We start from the raw sequence: 24,713 nt of genomic DNA on the forward strand, positions 1-24,713 counted from the left end.
CAAGAATCATGCCTCCTGTTGCTCAAAAATAAATGAAAAGGGGGAAATGTGGTGGAATGAGAAGGCCATGCCAAGATGGCTGCTGGCAATAGAAACTGCCTGGCAACAGGCTGTGATTGGATGGCTTTGGAAACCACATGACAATGGAGCCTGCCTGGCAATAGGCTGTGATTGGATGGCTTTGGAAACTGCCTGGCAACAGACTCTGGTTGGTTGGTTGGGGCATAGACCGCCCCTTGACCGGATTGGCTGCCTCGGCTATATAAGCTGCTGTAGCAACTGAAATAAACGAACCTGTGGGCTGCTTGCCTCAAGACTGCTTTTACCCCACTCCCGGGGTCTGTGTGGTGACTCCAGGCCTCTTGCCCCCACCACACTCTTCCTCTCAGAAACCAATCCACAGCAACAGGGGCCGGCGCCGTGGCTCACTTGGCTAATCCTCTGCCTGCAGCGCTGGCACCTCGGGTTCTAGTCCCGGTCGGGGCGCCAGATTCTGTCCCGGTTGCCCCTCTTCCAGACCAGCTCTCTGCTGTGGCCCGGGAGTGCAGTGGAGGATGGCCCAAGTGCTTGGGCCCTGCACCCCATGGGAGACCAGGGGAAGCACCTGGCTCCTGGCTTCGGATCGGCGCAGCGCACCAGCCATAGCAGCCATTGAGGGGTGAACCAACGGAAGGAAGACCTTTCTCCCTGTCTCTAACTCCGCCTGTCAAAACAAAACAAAACAAAAGCCGGGGCTGGGGTTGCTGTGCAGTTAAGCTGCTGCTTCCGGGGCCAGCACCCCCCAGCAGAGAGAACAGAGCGACTTCTCGCTTTCCTTTCACATAGCTCAGTCCTGTCCAGGGCGTGGAGCACCCTGGGTGGCGTCACATGGAAAGCAGAGTGGAGGCTCCTACACAAGGGACAACAGAGCCACCCTTGACCCCGCGGCCCCACCCTGGGTGCACACCAAGGGCAGCGAGGTCAGTATGGATGACTGACCACCACTGTGGATAGAGACCTTGATCAAAAGATGCAAGTGTGAAAGTTATGAGAATCAGAACACCCCACGTGTGCCTGCTAGCGCGCCCACGCACAGGGCCACGCACACAACCTCCCGGGGAGCCCGCCCAGCTTGCCCAGGCACAGCCCTGCACCTCAGTGGGCCTTCGGGCCTGCGGCTTCCCGCGCGCGGTGGTGCCCGCTGCCCCACCCATACACGCTGGACACCCGCGCCCAGGCTGCCTGCGTGGGGCCGTCTCGGCCCAGGGCCCTTCCCCGCGGGGGCAGGAGGGACTGCAGCCACACGGCAGATCAGAGAACCCCTTTATTGCGCAAGGCCACGCGGTCCTCGGCCTGGGTGGCGGAGCGGAACCCGGGTTCGGTGGGCGGTGGTCAGGCCTGGGCCTCCGCGAAGAGCGGGTTAACGAAGTAGCTGTGGCTGGCGCCGCCGGCTTCCGACTCGGGGGCTGCGCTGGGGGGCTGCGGGAGCAGACGGTCAGGGGCCCGGGGCTCCCAGCCCTGCCCCGGGGCCCCCCCCGCCCGCTCCCAGCCCTCACCAGCTGCTCGGAGGCCGCCGCGTCGAACACGGGATTGCGGAAGCCCATGGGCACCTCCGTGGCCGTCTCCTCCCCCCGCCTCGGCCAGCTGTGGATCGGATCGGGTCGCGGGTGAGCCCCACGCGGCGCCTCCCCCTGAGCCCCCGGCCCCGCCCCGGCCCGGCCCGTACCTGAGCCGCCCCGAGCGGCGCAGCAGCAGCGCCGCCGCCAGCAGCGCCAGCAGCGCCAGCGCCGCCGCCACCAGGCCGCCCGCGAGCCCCGCGCCGGCCGCGGCCCCGTGCAGCCCCGCCGCCGAGCCGCCCCCGATCGGCGCGCCGGACTCGCGCACGGTGGCCGCCAAGATGCCCAGGGCCGCTCCTGCGAGGGAGGACCCGGCTCAGTCTCCGCGCAGGCCGGGACTGGGGGCCGGGGATTGGGGACCGAGGGTCGGGGCCGGGGGCTGGGGATCGGGGGCAGGGGGCAGGGGGCAGGGGGCTCGGGGTCAGGGGCAGGGACCGGGGGCTGGGGACTGGGGGTCGGGGGCTGGGACTGGGGGCCGGGGCCTGGGACTGGGGGTCGGGGCCGGGGACCGGGGGTCGGGGGCCGGGGTCGGGGCCGGGGGCTGGGGATCGGGGGTCGGGGGCAGGGGCCGGGGGTCAGGGCAGGGGCCGGGGGCTGGGAGCCGGGGGTCGGGGGCCGGGGCCGTGGTCGGGGCCCGGGAGTCGGGGCCGAGCGCCGCCGGGGGCCGGGGCAGGGGCCGGGGCCGGGGCAGGGGGGTACCATGCTGGCCCACGTCGGCCAGGAGCTCGCCGGCCAGGCGCCCCGCAGCGCCCGCCTCTGGCCGGGAGTCCGCCAGCACCACCTGGATCTCCGTGTCGGCCTCGCGCGGCTGGGACTGACGCGGCACCTTGGACGCGGCCACGCGCAGCCCCTCATACCGGGGCTGGGGGCCAAGAGGGCGGGGGCGCAGGCGTCAGGGCGGCGGCCGAGGCTGAGGGCCCCCGCCCCGCGCCCCCGCCCCGCCTGTTACCGGCGCGAGGGCGTCCAGCAGCCGCGCGCGGTACCGCGCCAGGTCGAAGGCGGGCCCGACGGTCAGCGAGAGGACGGCTCCTGCGGCGGGAGGCGGGGTCAGGGGGCGCGGGGCGGGGGCGGGGTGGGGCGGGGGCGGGGTCAGGAAGCGGGGGCGGGGTCAGGCGGCCGGGCGGGCGCTCACCGCACAGGCCGCAGCACTGGCCCTCGGGTCGCAGGGGGTCGAGGCAGGGCGCCGGGGGGCAGCGGCCGCCCCGGGGCTGCAGCAGCGCCGCGCAGATCCAGGGCAGCGCCTGCGGGAGCGGGGGTCAGCGGCGGGCCGGGCCGGCCGGAGGCGCCCCCCGCGCGGCCGCGCTCACCTCGGCGTTGCCGCAGACGCAGCCCGACGGGTCGGCGCAGGCGGCGGCGCCCACGCGCAGCGAGCCCGGGCCGTGGAACCGCAGGCGGCCCGCGCGGGACTCCAGGAAGGCGGTCAGGTCGTCGTCGCGGGCGAACGTCTGCGGGGCAGCGGGGGCGTCGCCTCAGCTCGCGCCCGCCCCGCCCCCGTCTGACCCCGCCCCCCGCCCGCCCCGCTCCCGCCCTGACCCTGCCCCCGCCCGCCCCCTCACCTGGCCGAGCGCCGCCTGACCCCGCCCCCCGCCCGCCCCCGCCCGCCCCCTCACTTGGCTGAGCGCCGCCTGACCCCGCCCCGCGCCCGCCCTGACCCTGCCCCCGCCCGCCCCCTCACCTGGCCGAGCGCCACCTGACCCCGCCCCGCGCCCGCCCTGACCCTGCCCCCGCCCGCCCCCTCACCTGGCCGAGCGCCGTCTGACCCCGCCCCGCGCCCGCCCCCGCCCGCCCCCTCACCTGGCTGAGCGCCGCCTGACCCCGCCCCCCGCCCGCCCCCTCACCTGGCCGAGCGCCGTCTGACCCCGCCCCGCGCCCGCCCCCGCCCGCCCCCTCACCTGGCCGAGCGCCACCTGACCCCGCCCCGCGCCCGCCCTGACCCCGCCCCGCGCCTGCCCCCTCACCTGGCCGAGCGCCGCCTGACCCCGCCCCCCGCCCGCCCTGACCCTGCCCCCGCCCGCCCCCTCACCTGGCCGAGCGCCGTCTGACCCCGCCCCCCGCCCGCCCCCTCACCTGGCTGAGCGCCGTCTGACCCCGCCCCCCGCCCGCCCCGCGCCCGCCCCCTCACCTGGCCGAGCGCCGCGACGCTGCGGACTCGCACGTCGCCGGGGCCCAGCCCCACGCGGAACGAGCCGTCGGGTGGGAAGACCACGTCATCGTGGCGACAGGGCACGCGCTCGGCGTCCACGGAGAACAGGCCGCGCGCCTCGTCCTCCGAGCGCCACAGGAGCGGGTCGTGCCACAGGAAGCGGTCGGGATTTAGGAAGAGCGCGCGGGCACCTGCGGGGCGCGCGTCCCTCAGCGCCGGCAGGCCACGCCCCGCCCCGTCATGCACCGCCCCGAGCGCCGCCCAGGCCACGCCCCGCCCACGCGACGCCCCTTTGCACCGCCCAGGCCCCGCCCCGCCCACGCGACGCCCCTTTGCACCGCGCCGGCCCCGCCCTCCGCCCCGCCCCGGCCGCCGTCTCACCGGGGCCGCAGTCCGGGCCTGAGCCTGCGTCCTTGGCGCTGAACCCCGCTCCCAAGGCCAGGACGAGCTCCCCGTCCAGCGGCAGGAGCTGCGGAAGACGCGAGCTGAGATGGCGCCTCGGGGGGGGTCCGAGCCCGGCCCGCGCCCACCCTGGATCCGCGAGTCGCAGGTGCGAGGAGCCCAGAGGGTGACCGGGAGAGGACTGGGCGCAGTCAGGGCCAGGCGGGGGCCGTCCCATCTCTGGGAGGGGCCAGGCTGCAGCACCGCCGCCTCGCCGGGCCCCCACCAGAAGCTCTGCAGGCCACGGGCTCTGGGTTCCAGAACCGGGTCAGAAAGCGCTCACCAGCCGCTGGGCTCTGAGCTCCCCTGGGCAGAGGGGCGCTCGCGGAAGCGGCTGGGAGAGGTCGCCTCTGCGCTGTGCCAGGCCCCCTGCAGGAGCACCGCGCCTGACCCGCCGGCCAAGTGCGCCCAGGCCTGGGGGCTGCCCCGTCCAGGGACAGTGGGACCCGAGGGGACAGGCGAGCAGCGGGAAGCAAGAGCAGCAATGCTGTTTCTTAAAGGATTCCAGAGGGGGGGCTCCCTGCTACCGCGCCTGGGAGAGCGGCGGGGGACAGCCGAGTGCGTGGGCCCTGCACTCGCGTGGGAGACCCGGGGGAGGCTCCTGGCTCAGCCTGGTTCAGCCCTGGCCGTGGCGGCCATCTGGGGAGTGAACCAGCGGATGGAGACCTCTCTCTCTGTAGCTCTGCCTTTCAAACCAATAAATTGGTTAAAAGGAGGAAAGTTGGATGAAATGTTAGTTTCTAGTAAATTCTAAAGTGTCAAAGCTGACACAAGAAGCAACAGAGAAGCTGAACGGATCGCTAAGCATTACAAAATGAAAAGGTTAGAGGCCATGGAGTCCCAGAAACCCGGCCCGACACGTTACAGGTGAGCTCTGCTGCACCAATTTCTTGTTCCAGAAGTTGTTCTGGAAAACTAAAAAAAGGAAAGGAAAAGGGTCAGCCAGTTGTTAGAGGGCTGAAATTTAATATTTTTTTGCATTTTATTTGAACAAAAGCTGCAGAGATTTTCCACCTGCTGGTTCCTTCCCCAACTGCCCCCAACAGCCAGGCTTGGGCCCGGGTTGGAGCCAGGGCCCCACGTGGGTGGCCGCGGCCCAAGCCCTGGAGCCATCCCTGCTGCCCCCGGTGTGCAGAGTGGACGGCACTCTGCCTCTGTCCGAGACCCGGGAGTCCCAGGCAGGGTCAGACCTGGAGGGGTCAGCGTGGCCGCGAGTCCACTGCAGGACAGGAAAGAACGAGTTCATTTTACTCAGAAATCCAGATGCAGAACTTCTGGACAGAGCTGGGGGGCTGGCGGCTGGGCGTTGTTGCACCAGTGCAGCTCCCTGGGGGGTGGCAGCGGGGTCGGACTGGGGGGCAGGGGCATAGGGGACTGACTCCCTCTCTATTTTGCTGTGAACCCAATTGCTGTAAAAAAAAAAAAAAACCATTTAAAAAAATTCAGTTGTAAATGCATGGTGATCAAGATCCCCCAAGTGCTTGACCGGAGGCACCGGCACTGCTCAGGTGCCGGCTGCGGGGCTGGGGGAGCCCAGCAGAGGGCAGTGCGGAGTCTCGGGCCAGCAAATTCTCTCCGCCTCTTTCGACCTTCGACCGGCCCGGACTGGAGGGTCCCGGAGTGTCCGCTGTGGCCCGGGGTCACCTCAGAGCTCCTCATTCCCGGGCTACAGGGCGGGGTGAGGCACCTCAAGGGATGGGAAAGACGCGGGACATGGCCTGCGTGGGATTTTCCCCAGCGGCGAGCGGGCACGTGTGGACTGCGATGGATCTGGGTTCGAGTCCCGGCTCCGCGCTCACCCGGGGAGCCCCTGGCTCCGGCCTGGCCCAGCTCGCTGTGGCAGGCATTTGGGGAGGGAACCAGCAGGTGGAGGTCTCTCTGCCTTTCAGATAAGTTAATTCAAAAACTTGAAAACCTGCCATCCAACTAGCAGTAGAGCATGCACAGCCTGATCACGCTGAAGACCCGAGAGCCGCACACTCGGGACAGACCCGAAACGCTGCTGGACAGGAGTGGGGGTCCCGGCCAATGGGGTGAGAAGAGAAACAAGGGGACAGTGGCCAGCCAAAGGGCCGCGTTTGGAAAAGCAGGGCACCACTCATGGTAGAAACCAATCAGGGCCGGCACTGTGGCGTACTGCAGCGCCAGCATCCCTCACGGGCACCGGTTCGAGTCCCGGCTGCTCCACGTCCCACCCGCTCCCTGCTGACAGTGGGAAAGCAGTGGCCCCTGCACCCACACGGGAGACCCGGGTAAAGCTCCTGGCTCCTGGCTTTGGCCTGGCCCAGCCCGGCCGGTGCAGATACTGGGGAGTGAACACGTGGATGGAAGAATCTCTTCTCTCTCTCTTTCAAGTAGATGGAAATAAATAAGCCTTCAGCCGCAGAATCCTTAGGGCCGCGCCTGGCCGCGGGGTCAATCCCCCAACTCCTGTGGCTGTGGACCCCCCAGGCCTCCCCTCCAGCCAAAGCCGCGCCGCCTCGCGTCTCACCAAGTCCGAGAGGGCGTGGTCTCCGCGCACCAGGACCGACACCGCCTGCCGGGAGAAGCGGGTCAGCGAGGGGGCGGGAGGACCCCGCCACGGCGCCGCCGCCCGCCGACCCCCGGCCCCGAGCACCTTGTCTGCCGGGAACTGAGCGGCGCCGCCCGCGCACGGCGTCCGGTTCTGGCTCCAGTTGGCGGCGGCGTCGAAGTCGGTGCTGGGAACCCAGCGTTTGGAGGCAGCACCGGCCAGCGCTGGGGAGGGGGCTGCTCAGTGCGCGCCCCAGCCCCGGCCCCCGAGGGTCCCCGCCGGGCGCGGCCAAGTCCCGCGCGGCCCGGGCCAGGGTCCTTGCGCGCCTCGAGCCGGCCCTATGGGAGCCCCGTCCCTGCCTTCCTGCCCCCAGCCCCCGCCCGGGGGGACCCAGCCCGCGTGGCCGCCCCGCCCCAGTATGTCCGGAGCGAGAGTAGAGGTCAGGGTCGGTCGAGGGGATGGGCAGGAGGGCTTCCTGGAGGAGTCTGACCTGGGACCTGCCCGGCAGAAGGGGCTGGGGGCGCAGGACTGGGACTGGGTCTCGGCAGGTGCCGGGGCTCGCGGAAGCGGGCAGGGCCAGCGCTGTGCCTCCGCAGCTCCCGGGACTTAGGGGAGGGCGCCCGGGGGCCCCGCTGGAGGCCAGGCCATCTCGGGGGACCCCGCCCGCGCCCCGCTTACCGCAGAGCTGCAGCCACAGCACCAGCCGGCCCGGCGCACCCATCGCCTCTGCGCCCCGCGTCGCGGCCCGCAGACTTTGCCCGCCGGGGCGCCACGTGACCGGGTGGGGGCGCCGGGCCGGTTACACATTTACTTCCGGACCTGCCCGGGCCCCTCCGGAGGGGCCTCCCGGCAGCCCCACACCCACCCATGGGGTCTGAGGGGCCCTGGGAAGGGGGGCGGGTGCAGGGGCGGATTGGCAAGCGAGGCCCCTCTCTGTCCGGTCTGCCGGCCTGCAGAAGTCGGACACAGCTTCTCCCCCCGGGCCGCCCCCGCCTCCGGGGCCACCGGGGATGGCCCAGGGTGCCGGACTGTGGGCCGTGAGCGGTCATCAGCGGGTGGCCAGCACACAGCCGGCGGGCGGCGTTGTGGGTGTGGCAGCGTGTGGCGGGCAGTGGTCCGAGAGTGGCCACCTGGTGTGTGTGTTGGTCACTGGGTGGAGGATGAGGGGATGGAGAACGCGTGGACGGCTGGACGGAGGAGAACGGTGGGCAGTGGGCAGTGGGCAGGTGGGTAACGGTCATGAGTGCAGGGCGACTGCAGGTGTTGGGGGATGTGTATCTGTGGGCAGTGGGCTGACGCCGATGGTGGCCGGGAAAGGCGGTGGGCTCTGGATGAGGGGAGGGGAGTGGCAGGGGAGCTCCGAGGGCGGCGAATGGACTTTGGTGAACTGGGAGTGGACAGCTGGTGAGAGGTGCAGGCAGGTGGATGAGTGGGTGGATGGGTGGGTGATCGGGGGTGGAGGGTTGTGTCGAGAGGATGGACGCCTGGATCTCGTGTCACGCACCTGGCGATGGCCGGGTCGTGAGGGAATCTGGGTTTGTGTCCTGGGAGGCACAGAAAGGGTGAGTGGGTGGATCGTGGGTGGGTTGTGGGTAAACCGTGCGTGGGTTGTGGGTGGACCATGGGTGGGTTGTGGGTGGACCGTGGGTGGATTGTGGGTAAACCGTGCGTGGGTTGTGGGTGGACCGTGGGTGGGTTGTGGGTGAAGCCATGGATGGGGTGTGGGTGGACCGTGGGTGGATTGTGGGTGAACCGTGGGTGGGTTGTGGGTGGACCGTGGGTGGGTTGTGGGTGGACCGTGGGTGGGTTGTGTGTGGGTGGGTTGTGGGTAAACCATGCGTGGGTTGTGGGTGGACCGTGGGTGGGTTGTGGGTGGACCGTGGGTGGATTGTGGGTAAACCGTGCGTGGGTTGTGGGTGGACCGTGGGTGGGTTGTGGGTGGACCGTGGGTGGATTGTGTGTGAACCGTAGGTGGGTTGTGTGTGAACCGTGGGTGGGTTGTGGGTGGACCATGGGTGGGTTGTGTGTGGACCGTGGGTGGGTTGTGGGTGAACCGTAGGTGGGTTGTGTGTGGACCGTGGGTGGTTGTGGGTGAACCCGTTGGTGGGTTGTGGGTGGACTGTGGGTGGGTTGTGTGTGGACCATGGGTGGGTGGATTGTGGGTGAACCGTAGGTGGGTTGTGTGTGGACCGTGGGTGGTTGTGGGTGAACCCGTTGGTGGGTTGTGGGTGGACTGTGGGTGGGTTGTGTGTGGACCATGGGTGGGTGGATTGTGGGTGAACCATAGGTGGGTTGTGTGTGGACCGTGGGTGGTTGTGGGTGAACCCGTTGGTGGATTGTAGGTGGACCGTGGGTGGATTGTGTGTGGACCATGGGTGGGTGGATTGTGGGTGAACCGTGGGTGGGTTGTGGGTGGACTGTGGGTGGATTGTGGGTGAACCATGGGTGGGTTGTGGGTGGGTGGATTGTGGGTGAACCGTGGGTGGGTTGTGGGTGGGTGGATTGTGGGTGAACCGTGGGTGGATTGTGGGTGAACCTGTGGATGGGTTGTGGGTGAACCCGTGGATGGGTTGTGGGTGGACCGTGGGTGGGTTGTAGGTGAACCGTGGGTGGATTGTGGGTGGACCGTGGGTGGGTGGATTGTGGGTGAACCGTGGGTGGATTGTGGGTGAACCCGTGGATGGGTTGTGGGTGGACCGTGGGTGGGTTGTGGGTGAACCCGTGGATGGGTTGTGGGTGGACTGTGGATGGGTTGTGTGTGGACCATGGGTGGGTTGTGTGTGGGTGGATTGTGGGTGAACCGTGGGTGGATTGTGGGTGGGTGGATTGTGGGTGAACCTGTGGATGGGTTGTGGGTGGACCGTGGGTGGGTTGTGTGTGGCAGTTGGCTGAAGGGTGGTGGGGAGGATGACGAGTTGACACTAGGGGACAGCATGAGCAGAGGGTGCTGGGAGACCAGTGGTCATGGCTGATGGGGGCTGGGGCGCTGGGTTAGAGGACTGGATGTTGGGTGAGCAGACGGGGAAGGGTGGGTGGAGGTGGACGAAGGCCTGGGCACGCGTGGGACCTTCCACCCTCACCCTTACCCGGGGCACAGGTGCCACAGCCCTGCTTTGGGCTTGGCCGCTGCGGGCACAGACCTTCCATCGGAGGGAGGAGCTGCCCTCAAGACCCCGACTCTCGGCTCTCTCTGGCTCAGTGGTGCCGGCCCGTCAGAGTCGGGTGGGGGAGAGGACGGTACAGTCCTGGACTTTGGCCTCGGCCCCTGCTGGGCTCCCAGACCCGGCCTCTGGCGGCAGTCTGGGCCGCACCCTACTGCCCCTCAATCTCGCATCTCTCGAAAGCAGGTTGATTGACTGGGCCTCCCTGGCTCGCACCCTCGGCTGCAAGGGGCTGGCCGAGTGGACTCCACCACAGGGCCCAAGAGGCTAGGAAGGCATGGCCAGAGGTGGGGGCTCCTGCGCAGGTCGGAAGTGGACTGCCCCGAGGGCAGGGCCGGGGGCGCTGAGCCTTGGGGACTAGAACTCCCCGGCCACTGCCGCCCACCTGGAGGAGCTGTGCCGGCTGGGGAGGGCAGTGGGGCGCGCGGACGGCCAGCCGGGCTTGCTGGGCAGGCAGCCTCAACGCCGGCCGGACGCGGGGCTGCGCCCACCGTTCGGGGCGGGCGGGCGGGGCAGGGGGAGGCTGCTGGGGGGCGCGGTGGGGCCAGCTGCAGGGGTCGGCCCGGCCTCCGGCGGGGCTCCGCCACAGGACTACCGCCAAGCACTCGGGCAGAGTCGCCGGCGGCCACACGTGGGGCCAGGCTTGCCGGCCGCTGCTAGGAAGTGGCGGCTGCCCTCCGGGCTGGGTCGGTCCGCTCGGACGCTCCCCCGCGCCCGGGTCTCCGTGAGCTCTGATTGGCCTCTGCTTCCCACGCTGCACCAATCAAATCCCCGAGGGCCAGGGTTGCTACGCTCTGATTGGCCAGCCGGGCTCGCGGCCCTGCCCGGGAGGTTGATTGGCAGGAAGAGGAGCGGTTCCTAGGCTGGGGAGGGGCGGGAGGGCGGCCGGGCGTTTGCAGGGCGCCTTGCTGCTGGGGCCGCGTTCGACGACGCCTGAGAGCTGGGCCCAGGAGGCTGCGGGCCCAGGGGCTGCCACGGGCTCTCAGCCAAGGCGGGGGCGTCCAGCAGCGGCTGCACCAGCTCCGAGCCTGGCCCTGGTTCGAACGCTGTGTGAGCTCCACCACTCGCTCAACCTGTGCCATCCTTCGCCTGCAAAGGGAGGTAGCTGCGCCCGCCTCACGGGGCACAAGGGCCTGGGGTCCTTCGCGCTGCAGCCCTGGACTGCCGGAGGGGAACAGAGCTCCAGGAGAGGACGCTCAGCCGCGGGCTTCTTGACCCCTGTTGCACCCCCGGACGCAGGGAAAAGGAGCTGCTCCTCGGCGCGCTGCGGGAGCCGCACCCCAAGATGCGAGGGGTTCTCGCGGGGCCAGCGCTGTCCTGAGATGCGAGGGGTTCTCGCGGGGCCAGCCCTGTCCCGCCTCCACCTCTCCCCTCCAGACGGGAGGCAGGGACAGGGGTCACAGGCCCCTGGGGATGAAGGAAAGGAGCCCCCAGCTGGAGGTCGGGGTCACTGCCTCGGCCAGGACAGGAGCGCATGTGACAGGGGCCACTTCAGGGTGGTCTGAGGGGCCAAAGCATGGCTGGCCAAGAGCGGTCTCCTGGGCAGCGCCGGCACCCCAGCCAGATACCGCACCAAAGCAGTGAGAGGGTTGCTCACTGGGATCTCCTCGGCCAGCCTCACTGCCCACAGAGGCCATGCCCCCAGACACCGTGGAGCCCACCATGGCGCCGTTGGTGGCTTAAGGCCGCAGGCAGGTGGCAGGGGTCCAGGCTCGCGGGCACAGGCGCCAACGTTACCCTGACGGATGGGACACGCGGGGTGCACGGCACTGCACCCTCCCTGGGACCTGCGCAGGAGGGATCTGAGCTCCTGGGTCCACCGAGAGCCGCCCGAGTGCAGGGAGTGGGTCCGGGGTGGCTCCTGGAGGCTGTGCTGCCCTCGGTCCCCAGCTTCTCACCAAGGAACTCGGGCCGGGGCCTCAGGGCACAGCCAGCCGCTGTGCCTGCTCCCACACCACCCTGCGGTTCTCCTGCTGGTGTCACCCCGGACTCTGGCTCGGGGTCTGACCTCTGAGCTTTTCACTCGTTTGTGGTTCTAGGGAGCAGGTGGGCTGGGCCCAGTGCTGCAGTCGCTGGTCCCTGGCTGTCCTAGAGGCCAGAGCAGGCGGGGCCGCCCCAGACCCTGCGCGAACCCTGGCCTCTCCAGGCCTCACCCTTCTTACTGGAACACACGCTTCTGCAGAGCTCTCCACCGAGCGCTCTGGCCACGGACAGCCGCTTCTGCCGGAGGTCTGGTCCTCGCTGGGGTCCGGCTGAGGTGGTTTTGGCCTCCGTGGGCGGAGCTGCCGGCAGGTGACCCTGCACTAGTGGCTGACCCCTCAGTGACACGCCCTTGCACCCCAGGCTGTGGGACAGCAGTCTCAGCGGCCCTGTCCACTGTCGGAGTTGGGAGCACCCCCACAGGCAGGGGAAGGCGGCAGCGGGGTGTGCAGAGGGCCACCCACCCTCCTGCCCCTTGTGGTCTGGGTGTCAGGCTGTGGTCAGGGGCCTGTGGCTCTAGAATACGTTTCTCTTGTGTTTTTTTTTTTTTTTTTCTTTTAAATATTTATTTGGAAGGCAGAGTTAGAGAGAGACAGAGACAGAGGTCTTCCATGCACTGGTTCACTCTCCAAATGGCCACAACAGCCGGGGCTGGGCCAGGCCACAGCCAGGAGCCAGGAGCTTCATCTGGATCTCCCACGGAGGTGTAGGGGCCTTCGCACTAGGCCACCTTCGCTGCTTTCCAAGGCCATTAGCAGGGAGTTGGGTTGGAAGTGGAGCACCGGCGCCCATATGGGATGCTGGCATGCAGGCGGTGGCTTTACCCACTTTGCCACGGTGCTGGCCCCATCATGTTGTGTTTTTGAGCTTTTATTTATTTTCATCAGAAAGAGAAAGAGATGCATCCCCCACCTGATGGTTCACTCCTCGGAATGGTACAACACAGCCAAGGCTGGGGCGGGCTGAAGCCAGAAGCGTCGCACTCCACCCAGGTCTCCCATGTGGGTGACAGGAGCCCAAGTACTTGGGCCCTCCCAGTTTCCTCCCAGGGTGAGAGTCGGAAGCTGCGCTGGAAACAGAGCTGCTGGGCACTCTGGTCAGGGATGGCAGGTGACACAGCAGCGACTTAACCACGGCACCAAACGCCCTGCCCAAACCTGTTCTTGCTGCCGGACAACTGTGTCGTTGGCACAGCTCCACCTGAAGCCGGCTCTGCAGGGGCCCCATCTGCCTCCGGCCCCGGCCCAAGTCCAGCAGGTTTCGGGGGTTACTATCTATTTCTGTTCCTGGGGAAAAGATTCCAGAAGGGTCAAAGGATAGTTTCTGAAACCCTGGTCGGCCACCCCAGCCGGCCTGGCCCATCCCTTGGCTTGGCCTGGGTCACAGGTGGCAGCGTCCACACCTGTAGCTTTCTGGGCCAGAGGCCAGGGAGAAGGCTGAAGCATGGGCCCCCACCACCAGCACAGGGGCTCACAGACTCAGGGCCTCAAGGATGAGGACAGCCTCTGGGCACCACGGCCTGGCAGGACTGTGGCGAGGCCAGTATGGCTGCCTCAGCCTGGGGCTGGGCTAAGAGCGTGGGCCTGGCTGGAACGGTGCAGGACCTCTGGGAGCAGCCTCGGCTCTGGAGGGAAGACTGGGGGGGGGGGGGGGGTTGTTTGATGGGCCACACTGGATGGCTGCCGGCATCTCTGGCCCTGGCCCCATGGTGTGCCATGAAGGGAGTGAGGCTGGGCAGGGCGCTGCCCAGGCTGCGGGACAGTGTGTACTCCAGGGGCGGGGGTGCTCGGATGGCTCCGTCACTGAATCTGGGGCGCCTCGGGCGAGGTGGGGTTTCCTCATCCCGAGCTGCCCCAGACAACTGCTGGAGAGAAGGGCAGCTGGCCGCGGGGCGGGGAGCCGGGGCTCCAGCGTCCACCTAGATGTCGGTCAGCGGGGTCAGCACTGCCGGGTTTCGGCTTTTGAAAGGAAGCGACAGGGTGGGGGAGGAGCGCATGACCTCCATCCAGAGGTTCACTCCGTGATGGCTGGGGCTGGGCCAGGCCGAAGCCAGGACTCCATCTGGGCCTCCCCTCAGGGTGGCAGGGGCTCGCCTGCTCTCAGGGGTGCCTGTCAGCAGGGAGGGAGACTGGGGGTGGGGCTTGATCCCAGGGACTCCCGTATGGGACGCAGGCGTCTCAAGTGGCAGCTTAAGCTCTGCCACACCTCCCTGCTCGCCACGCCGCTGATTAGTGACCGCTGGTTCCAGGAAGGAAGCAGAGGCCGCCCTTCCATTTTAGGGATGTGGAAGCAGGCCCAGAGACGCCAAGTCCCACAAAGGGTTAATGAGAGCCCCAGGCCGGCAGTGCGGGCTGGCCTCTCCCATGCCAGATGCTGGCACAGGCTCCTCGGCCAGCCACCCTGAAAGCCGGGGCCTGGGATTTCAAGGGAGGCCCCGAGGCCACACCATGGACCGCACACAATGTGCAGGGTCCTCATTGAAGTCTGAGTGTTTTAGAAGGTGGCAGACCCACACAGCGTGTGGCCTGGGAGACGCAGTGTGACAAGAAGCCAGGACTCCTTAATCAGATTTATTTTCCTCTAATAAGACAGTTCAGCATTTCAAAGTTTTGCATTCTACAGTCTTACAAACTTTAGTTATTAGCATAGGAAACACAAAAACATTGCAAGACCTCAAAAACACAAATAAATACCAAATAAACCACACACAATATACAGTAAACAGAAATATAAAGCATGATAATGCTATCAGAGATCAGACATGTTGCTAACGCATATTAACAACATGATTATTGCTGAGCAATAACTTAGACTGTCTTTTTGTTTTTTTCTTAGAAGAGCAGAAAAACACAGGACGTGAATCACTGGTCACGATCACTTGGACTGTCCAGATGGGTCCTCACAGCGAGCAGCTACTACGGACGGCTTTGTTTTTTTTGTTTTTTGTTTTTTTTTTTTTAAACAGGCAGATTAAAAATACAGAGTCAAATGGGAGATTGGCCTTCTTTGGTCTTTGTTTGTGGGTAACAGAACTGAACGCAAGAGGTGTGCCATCAGAAAATGCAATCCTACAGGGTCACACGGTGTCTACGTGGCTCGCACGCCTTCTGTGTCACAGACGTTCTTCTAGAGCTACTTCCTACAGAAATCCTTGGGACGGTGCCGGCTTTGACGATGTCCAATTTAGTCATTGAGTTGCTGTTGAAGGTTATCTTACTTGTCTAAGGGGACGGAGTTATAGAAACCAATCACCACTAACTACAGGAGTGGTGCAGCGATCCGGGACTCTTAGCCTCGTTTTTCACGGCGAGAATTCACAGGACAGACGGACGGACGGACAGACTCTAGATACAGCGCAGCAGGAGAAATGAGATGCAAGCCCTGCTCCCCGGCCTCCTGGCCCGCACCGCGGCCGCCCTGCCACGTGCCACTGCCCACGACCCCTGTGCAGGTGACAACGGTACCCGCAGGGCAGCCAGGACAAGATGGGAACCGTCTGCGTGCTGGAGACACTGCCCTCCACCCACCCCGCCGTGGGCACCTCTTCTACTTTGGGGACAGAGTGACAGAGATTTGCAAACGGAAGACAGAACCATGGTCTTGGGCTGAGAAGTGATTTGAGTGACAGACCCTCTCTCGTCTCGCACACAATCCAACATGAAGGAGCTCCCAGAATTCTCCCCAGCTCTCCTTCCGCAGTCTAGTAAGTAAAGCTCTGGACTAAAAGTAAGAAACCACTATTTTACAGCTCCACCGAGCCCTTTCAATGTGCCGATGACCCCAAGCGGAGGAAGGCGCCAGGAGGCCCCCAGAGAGAATGCGCTTCTGACCGACCCTGTGACCGCTCAGGGAGGCGCAGCGCCGCCACCCTGCGGGGCCCTGCACCACCCCTTAGGTGCAGAGGGAGAAAGCGGAGGTGGGCCTGGTCGCTGGAGTCAGCTCACCCCTTGGTGTCCCCTTGGGCTGACAGAGTGACCCACCTATGTTTAAAGATCTGTCCAGACAACCTTGTCCAGGCACTGTCAAGTGTAGGGGGCACCATAAATAGCAGGCATCAGCCAGGACACGAGGCCTCGGACCTTGGCAGCCCAGAGGCAGACTGGCGGTCAGGAGGTGGCTGTCCCCATGGGGTTGTACTGGACACCCACATCCTCACCAGGGAGGGCCACATGTGGACAAGGGGACATCTTGTCAAAGAGCCAATTCAGTGGGCGTCCCTGTGGGCAAGGTGTCCACTGCCCGGGGAGGAACGAAGGTGGGACAGGCAGGAGGCTGCTGGGGGGAGGGGGTGTGGATTACGGCTCAGGGCCTCACCCAGAGCCCCTACCTGCACAGCAGCACACAGCTGGCATTCAAGGCCTCCAAGGCTCCTGCAAGACTTGGTGTCCGGGGGACAAACAACTGCACACACTCCTTTCCTGCCCCCCTCTGGGCCACTAAAAACACGGGCAGCCGAGAAGCCCAGCTCCCAAGAAATGCCCACATGGCAACGCCAGCCCACGCGCGGCTGGGTCTGTCTGCGTCCACAGAGCAAGGGCCCACTCAGCTTTGCTGCGGACACACCACGGCTTCTGGTTCCTCAGGCTCCCCTAGCACGAGCCCCAGAGCCGGTGCGGTGGGCTTTGAGCTCCACGGGGGGCTTGCACACACACAAGCGGCAGCTGGGTCCAATCCAGGACCACCTGCTGCCCCTGTGGCCCTGGTGGCGGCAGCGATAGAGTCACAGCACTGGAGAGAACCTGCACAGGGCCAGGGACACAGGGCGGAACTCACGCCGAGGGACTCAGGTGGGCCGTGACCTCTGGGGGTTTGTCACCTGTAGGAAGACGCACACACCCAGACACAGAGCGTGCCATCACCCTTCACTTCTTGTTGCCAGGACCCTGTGAAGTAGGGAGGCCCCCTGCTGCCAGGTAGGGCAGCTGGGCCTCAGCCGCAAGGAGACCCAGCCCAAGGCTGGCCCCCGCGGCGAGCACCAAACAAGGGTACCAAGGAGTCCTGGGACGGGGCCGCCTGAAGCACAGGGAGCAGGAGGGCACTTCCAGCGTCCACGAGACCACGCCAGCGGGTCCTGGGCCTCAAGTGTCGCACACAGAACACAGGCAGAAAGGCACGGGCACCCCCCAATTCTGCTGTCACCTAATCACAAGACCCAGGTCGTGCCCTCCTCCCAGGGGGCAGGACCAGTTGCTCCAGTCACATCCCAGGGGCTCTGGTGGGGGCGGGGAGGGCCCATCACACCCCCAGGAGCTGCTGAAAAAGCAAGGGTGGCTTTCCAATCCCCGGCCAGGACTTCAACCCGAGAAGGGGAAATGGTTGGTTTTTCACCAGACCCAGATGTTGCTCATCCTACACTTGCTGGAACCGTACAGACTTCTTGCGAAGGGCAAGGAGTCGCAGGGAGGTCTCTGTTGTGATTCCCTGGCCTGAGAAACCGGAGGCCAGCCAAGCAGCGACCCTTCCTCCAATCTCCAGGGCAGAACCCAGCGGACAGGCCTGGAAAAGCCGGGGCACCCACGAAGCATGGGCGGCCCCTCTGTGCAAGGACACGAGGCTCTGGCCGGAAAGCCATCCCAGGAGGGTGGAGGAAGCAGAGGACGGCTGCGCGCTGGAGCCACGACAGGGCAGGACAGGTGCTTTGAACCAAGGAGGTCACAGGGACAGGTGTGCGTGGGGGAGGGCACTTCCAGCAGGCACTGGGGCGAAGGCACACCCAGGACAGATGGCAGCACCAGAGACAAGGTGGGCCACCGGGCACCAACCCAGCTGTCCCCGTGCCACCAAGGGGAGAGCCCAGAGGCAGGCAGTCTGAAGTGCGCGGCCCAGCTGGCCAATCGTGGGCGCGTCTTTTGGGCGAGTGGCACAGATGTGGTTCGCACACATTGGTTCTGTCTAAGAAGCACCCGTTGCGTGTAGCACCCATCAGTGGTAAGAGCACCATGAAGCGTGGTGCATAGCAAAAGGGGCACAGGGCAGGGCTCCAGGCTTCAATCACAGTTGGACCATTGAGAAACAGTAAACAGTGGTGGAGAGTGCCGTCCGGGCAGGCGCAGGCTGGGAGAGCGGGCCCCAGCCATCCCTTCCGCCAGCGCGGTGGCTCAGGGCCGCCCGTGGGTCAGCCTGGCAGGCGCCCCAGAGCATCGGTCTCTGGAATGCTCACGGGGTTCTGCGTTGAGCTTGTGTGGGTTTCCAGGGCCCCAGCTGGGGACACGGGGAGGTGTGGCTGATGCCCCCCACCTGCCGCCCTCAGGGTGGGGCAGGCCGGGCGGGGGCCGAGAGATTTGAAATCTGTGACAACTAAGCAGTGGAGGCTCCGGAGGCCGACAGTGGAGCCCGGCTTCCCCTCGGCAGGCAGAGCTGTCTGAGGGCCCTTGCTAGAACACCTAGCGGTGGAGAAAGTCTGGCAAACCACGGCTTCCAGGGTGACGCCGAACACCAACCCAGGGTCGAGAAGCAGCATGGCGCATCTAAGGCACAGGCGCCGCACGCCATCCCCGCGCTGGGCGATCACTAACAGAATGCAGCAATGACAGCATGAAGCAGCACTCCTGCTGTGGCCTCCCCGGCACGCGCCGCCTGCCCACCCCCGGACACGGACACTGGGGCCGAGGCCGAGCCGTCAGCAACAGAGAGCTTGTCTGGACACGGGGCAGAATTGTAAAAACCTACAGGATCTGTTTAGAACTTCAAAGTTCAACTGATGCCCTATTTTAGGGTGAAAACAACTATAAATCTGAGAACGATGCACAGCATCCATGAGCAAGGTCCCTTCCACAGTCACTTTGAAGTAGTGTCATGGACTACGACGGCATTGAAGGCTTACATTTCTAACGAGAAATAACAGCAGATTGGATATCCTCTTTCCTATCACAAGTGATAACCAGTGTTTGATATTTTACATTTTCTTCCAAGAAATATCAGTCTATCAACGTTTTAAAATAAAATGTTTGCAGTAATAATTATCTGTAGAACTTTAAATTAAAAAATGATTCTGAATTTAGAGACTTTCCAAAAAAGACCTGGGTGTATTTCAGGGTCTTCTGACAAACAAATTATTAAAACAGAGACCAGATGAGGCCTTAAAAATAGACAATATACTATATTTGAAACAAGATTGCACTCTTGGATTTCAGAACGAATATATCAGAATTGCATTATTATTTCATAAACTCTCCTGTCACTTAACATGCTGAGGTGGCCAGCTGTCCCCACGTGTGTGTTTTGTTTTTTTGGTGTGCAAGTTTAAGGAAGAAAAAAAAATCACTTTTTTTGTTTTTGTTTAGCATATATGTTTTCCACCTTAGTTAACTAGATCTTTAAAAATGAAAATGAAAACCTTCTCTGACAGCAGTATTTATCTCGGCGAGGGATAAATAATTCCTCAGAGTGAAGTGTTGCTAGTCTATAGAAAACGCGTCAGGGTGTTCACGGTGGCTCCTCCCGCCGGCCGCGCGTCTGTCTTCCGCCGCTTCCTCCTCCGCTCCTTCGACAAGGTCCTTTTCTGAGCACGAGGACCTCAGTGAAGACAGACTGGTTCAACCCCCCCCAGAGGAGTTACCTTCTGCTAAATCCACCTCCCCAGGTACTTGTCAGGGGTCGGGCAGATCCGAAGTATCCACTATGACTTTAATAAAAATTGTATCATCTTTAATATACGTCCCGTTTTCCAGGACAGTTTGGGCCACAAAGACGGGGCAGCCAGAGGCGATGTTCATCTCTCCAGTGGGCTTCCGGAAGCTGCTGCTGTTGGGGTCAGGCTTGAACGCGTCTCCCAGGTGGCGCCGAGAGGACCCCTGATCCATTAACATGAGCGTCACTTTCTGCTTAAACGGCCAAGGAAGCAAAGCATCATACTCTCCACGCATGATGACAAAAAACAGTGACAAGTGTGTCCCCTTCCCCATGCCGTCCCCATTCAGGTAGACCCTGGCGCACATCTTATAGCCAAAATAGCCCGTGTAGAAAGGCTGGCTGTAAAGGGACAGGGTCTTCCCCATCACCGCCTCCTGCTTCCGCCGCTTATAATCTCGGATCTTCCAGATCAGCACGCCGTTGTAACTGGCGGTCTCCAGGACCTGGAAGCGCAGGTCCATGTCCGCCAGGCGGATGTCGTGAACGCTCAGCATCTGGTCGTGCCGGCTCAGCTGGGATTCCAGCAAGCCTACCGCGGGCGAGGAGAGATTCGGCAGGTGAGACACACGAGCGCAGAACGGTCAGAGCGCAAATCCACACGAGCATCTGCACTAAACAGTCACACTCCTGTGGCTACGGCTGGGACCAGGGTGCCGGGGGTGAAAGTGGGGCACGTGCCTGAGCCTGCCATGAAGAGGGCTTTTCAGGACACCCACCGGGCCTTCCTCTCTACCCCAGCAGCCATGGTGGACGGTGGGGAGTGTGGGGCTGATGAAGCACACAGGGTGGTCAACTCCGCAGCCACCTTGGAGTCTGCCTGGTGGGAGCCCCCAGGAGAGGGTGTGCTCCTGACTCTGCCGCCTGTAGGGTCGCAACTGCTCTCTCGCTCCCAGTGCAAGCCCTCTGCCTGCCTGGTGTAGCCCCACACGCACCACAGCGATCCCGCTCCTCTCCACCACCAACCCTCCTCACACACACCCAGCACCCACTCGGTCCTGAGGCCACCACTCACCTCCGCTCCTGGCTGTCACAGGGGTGCTGAGCAGGCTTTGTCTGCTGCCTGCCCTGGACTGCAGCAGCATGGCCTGGGACAATGGACCATCAGGACCTGGCGTCCCCTGTGCCTGTCGGCCAGCCCTGTGGCCCCAGCCTCTCTCGGGAAGGGCTCTGAGGCCTCCCACTGGACCCTGAATGGGGAAGCTTCCATCCTGACTGCAGGGGTCTCCCCAGGAACACACCAAAGGCCTGACCTGCCACTGGACACGGCACACCCCTGACCTGCCACTGGACACGGCACTCGTCTGGCTGCACAGCCTGGTCCCCCAGGCCTGCACTCACCTGTGTTGCGAGCCGCCTGCCCGGCACTTTTGTCCACACTTTCCAGCTCGGTCACACGGTTCTGGAGTGACTCCACGCTGCTCTTCATGCTGTCGGCCTCCTCCCAGTTCTGCCGGAAGGGGCGGATCTCCTTATCCAGCTCCTTTAGTTTCTCTGCTTGGCTGTCTATTACTCGCTTCCAAGTCGAGTGTTAAAAAGACAAAAAAAGTCAGGACCCTGAAAATGTGCCACCACCTACCCAGGACTAGCCAGCCAGGGGCAGAGCAGCCGCCCAGCACCCAGACCTGACCAAGCAGGGGGTGGGAGCCAGCCCCGCTCCAGGGAGCATGGTGGGAAAGAACTAGAAAGACACTTCCTATGGAAAATGAGTGAATCATGCCCACTGCATCCATGCTCTGCCACTCAGGGCCACCAGAAGAGAGGGGATGCGCACACACGCTTGGACAATCAGAAGGAGGCTTCCACCAAACCTCTGCTGTGCTCACACGGGGTCGGGAGGAGCTCCCGCCGGCTCCATCTCAGACCAGCCCACGTGTTGTATCCAAGGAGCAGCTGATCCCCCCAGATCCTCTTTGACCCAGGATGTGATCCCGCCCTCATACTCACGAATGGTTCTCCCTGCCCCCTCCCTCCCCCCTCCCAGGCCTGGTTCCCACAGCCGTCTCATCCGTATGTACTTCAGGGGCTGCAGGTACTGGGGACCCTGCTTCCCAGAGGAGGGGCCCGGGGCCCAGGGAGGCATCACCTCATTAAGTGCAGGTGCCCAGGGCAGGCGGCTCCAAATCCCTGCTACCTGCCATGAAGCCTCAGGCTCAGGGTGCTGGAGTCACAGCCATGGGGCCCTGTTTTCTCTTTGAACATCAGCCGAGGGCCAGGGGAAGTGCAGCCACAGCATTCGAGGTGGCAGAGGGTGCCCGGGAGCCCATCCAGGCCCTGGCAGAGAGCTCTCACCGGCCTGCTGCTGCCCCACGCACCTGGCTGCTCTACACAGCACTGACGCAGGCAGCAGCCTGAGGGTCCTCTGCCTGCTCCACACGGAGCACAAGGGGACAGAGCGCAGGAGCAAAGCTCACAGACATGCGCGGCCACCAACAGCAAGGCCCGACTTCCTGTTACCCTCAGTTACACAATTCAGAAACACAGACCACGCTCAGCAGGAATGGCAGTGAGGACAGCAGTGCCCGACCGCGACAGGCCTGCAGCACCCGCACGCCCTCCACAGCCGGGCCCTGTGTCTCCGTTTCTGAAAAGGATCTGCATTTGGGAACAGAGGTCAGCCACTGAGTGCTTGGGGAGGGCTGAGCCCCAGAGCTGCCTCTGGTGCTGCCTGGCTGAGCTGCCCCTCCAAGTTCTACAGGTAACACACAGGTTGAGCACCTCTGCTGCTGTTCCCAACCAGGAAGGGAGCACGACAGGTTTGGGTGCCTTTCTGGGTGTGGAAACAATGTCGGGGCCGCTGCTGTGGTGTAGCGGGTAAAGCCACCACCTGCAGTGCCGGCATCCCATATGGGTGCCAGTTCAAGTCCCAGCTGCTCCAGTTCCGATCCAGCTCTCTGCTGTGGCCTGGCAAAGCAGCAGAGGATGGCCCAAGGCCTTGGGCCCTGCACCTGCGTGGGAGACTGGGAAGAAGCTTCGGATCGGCGCAGCTCCAGCCGTTGCGGCCAACTGGGGAGTGAACCAGCCTTCTGGAAGCCTTCGCTCTCTTTCTCTCTCTGCCTCTCCTTTCTCTGTGTAACTCTGACTTTCAAATAAATAAATAAATCTTTTTTTTTAAAAAAAAGTGTTACCCTTCCTATTTTTTTTCAGGAAATCTAATGTTAGCTAATATTCAACAAAATAAAAACCTCTTTCTCCACCAATGTCCTTTATTTTAAACAAATACACGTGGGAGAGGAATATTTAATGAATCCACAAAATTTTTCCTGGGGGCCGATACTATTCACATTAGTGGACACCCAGACCAGACACATTTGAGGAAATATCTGTGAACACACACTTTCACTTGCTCTGCTGATGCTGCACGCCACGCTGGTGTGGATGCCGACAACACAGAGAAGTGAACCCACGATGGCCTGAGACGCTGTCAGTGACAGGGGCGGCAGTAACCCACAGCCCGGGCCCTGAGGCACGGAGCTGCAGCTGACAGCAGGTGGTGTCAAAGCCAAGCCTGGCATGCCGAGTCAGGGTGTGTGGGCAGGGACAGGAACACATGTGCAACATGCACAGGGACACACAGATGTGGCTCAACCCATTAACTTAAAAGGGGAAATTTGCTATTTTTAAAACAGACTCTCCTGTTGTGTGAAGGGCAGTTTTGAGGCAGGATGAGATTTTACCCAGGCCTTATTCGTTAAGAAGGTGCCACTATTAGCCACAGTGCTTCCAGAAGCACAGATCTTAATGCAAGTGTAGAATTTATTAGGAAAAGTAACTCAGAACCTGACAAGTAAGACCCCAGCAACACTCCCAATCTGCAGCCTGCCTCTCTCAGCCACAGTGCACCTGGGCTCAGAGCATGTGGTACCTGTGGAGCCACAGTAGCAGGTCGCACCACCAGCAAGAACCACATCACCCAGTGCCATTGACAGCAGGAGCACTGGGTCAGGCTCATACCTCAGCTGTTTTTCAATTAAGAAAACCCAGGATCTTTAAGAAGTGAAATACGAAGACACAATCCTTGGCGGGCCAGCAAGAGCAAACACACCCTGCAGTCCTACATCCTTCACACCTCTCTGCCACCAGACGCCACACCGTGTCCACACTCCCACCCTCGTCAGACAAGCAGAGAATGACCTGCAGTGATGTGGGCAGCCATCACTGAGGTGGTCAACACACAGGACTGGACAGTACTGAGGGCAGAGGTGAGTGAGGAAGGCTTCCTGGAGGGGCGTTTGAGGAGCAGCCAGGGTCACTCAGCCAAGGCAGGCAGGGAAGAGGGCCCTGGAGTTCGGCCACGTCTGTGCAGGAATGAGCAGCCTCTCAAGGACTGCGAAAGGGCCACTTTGCTGCGCAGAGGGAGGCAGAGCTGGGAAGGTGACGAGTGGACAGTGGACCTTCCCTGGGGCAATGCGCCCTGGCTGCAGGTGTGGGGAGGGGCGAGCCCAGGTGAGCACAGCTCCTCCCATGGCCGTTTCTTGAAGCCAGGCCAGAATTTCTCCCCCAGCTCCAGCCAAGGCTGCCAATCCCACAGTGACACCGAAGGTCCAACTAACTCCCACCATTCACATCCGTCTGGTGAGGCCCTGAGCAGAAGGCTGGGAGTAATGGGAACCATGTCTCGTGCCCACACAAACTCTGGTGTCACTGGATTTGAGCTCCTTTGGAAAATGCGGTCTGCTTGCTCTGTGCTTTTCTTTCCACAGAGAAGAGAAGGAACAAGCCACTGCCCTCCTGCTCACCCCACACGCAGGGGCCATGGACCCCGTCAGAGCTCACGCTCCACTTCCCTGGGCTCTAGTAGCCCTCCTCCCCTTTCTCTCTGACTTGTATCTTACTGGGTTGTCTTACAGCTGCAACGTTTTAAATATGAACACGCTCTACACACGTGGCAGTGATCAAACTGCTAAACACTGTGCAGAGGCCCTTCCGGCTGACTGCAAGGAGGGCACACGAAACCTTGAGGTTTTCTATTTGGCCTCTAAACATCATCGTGTACATTCTAAATTATTTCTGTTATAAAGAGTGATGTAATAAGTTAACTCAGTGATGGGGCCGGCGCTGTGGCGTAGCAGGTAAAGCCGCTGCCTGCAGTGCCAGCATCCCATATGGGCACCAGTTCAAGTCCCGGCTGCTCCAGTTCCGATCCAGCTCTCTATGGCCTGGGAAAGGAGAAGATGGTGCAAGTCCTTGGGCCCTGCACCCATGTGGGAGACCTGGAAGAAGCTCCTGGCTTTTGGCTTCGGATCAGTGCA

General features: G+C 63.3%; 2 protein-coding genes across 10 annotated transcripts in view; both read right to left on the reverse strand.

Annotated features, from left to right (window-relative positions):
• Window positions 1-1,290: 1,290 nt before the first annotated feature.
• AMN (amnion associated transmembrane protein) lies at window positions 1,291-7,429 on the reverse strand. Its single transcript, XM_062181418.1, has 12 exons — window positions 7,370-7,429; window positions 6,797-6,915; window positions 6,671-6,715; window positions 4,120-4,207; window positions 3,718-3,929; window positions 2,903-3,040; window positions 2,728-2,836; window positions 2,545-2,624; window positions 2,295-2,457; window positions 1,706-1,892; window positions 1,536-1,623; window positions 1,291-1,458 (listed from the first exon to the last, which is right to left on the reverse strand). Exons 1-12 carry the CDS (start codon window positions 7,410-7,412, stop codon window positions 1,372-1,374), a joined length of 1,359 nt encoding a protein of 452 aa, XP_062037402.1. The 5' UTR covers window positions 7,413-7,429; the 3' UTR covers window positions 1,291-1,371.
• Window positions 7,430-14,396: 6,967 nt separating this feature from the next.
• The window catches only part of TRAF3 (TNF receptor associated factor 3), a 129,035-nt gene continuing 118,718 nt past the window's right edge, over window positions 14,397-24,713 (reverse strand). For all 9 annotated transcript variants that reach the window (XM_062181742.1, XM_062181750.1, XM_062181748.1 and 6 more), the window contains 2 exons: window positions 20,803-20,977; window positions 14,397-19,993 (listed from right to left, as the gene is read on the reverse strand). In XM_062181742.1, the coding sequence (XP_062037726.1) occupies window positions 19,422-19,993; window positions 20,803-20,977 (747 nt within the window). In that variant the 3' untranslated portion in view covers window positions 14,397-19,421. The remainder of the gene's footprint in view (window positions 19,994-20,802; window positions 20,978-24,713) is intronic.

This window comes from Lepus europaeus, chromosome 22 (assembly GCF_033115175.1).
Source record: "Lepus europaeus isolate LE1 chromosome 22, mLepTim1.pri, whole genome shotgun sequence".
NCBI classification, from domain to species: domain Eukaryota; kingdom Metazoa; phylum Chordata; class Mammalia; order Lagomorpha; family Leporidae; genus Lepus; species Lepus europaeus.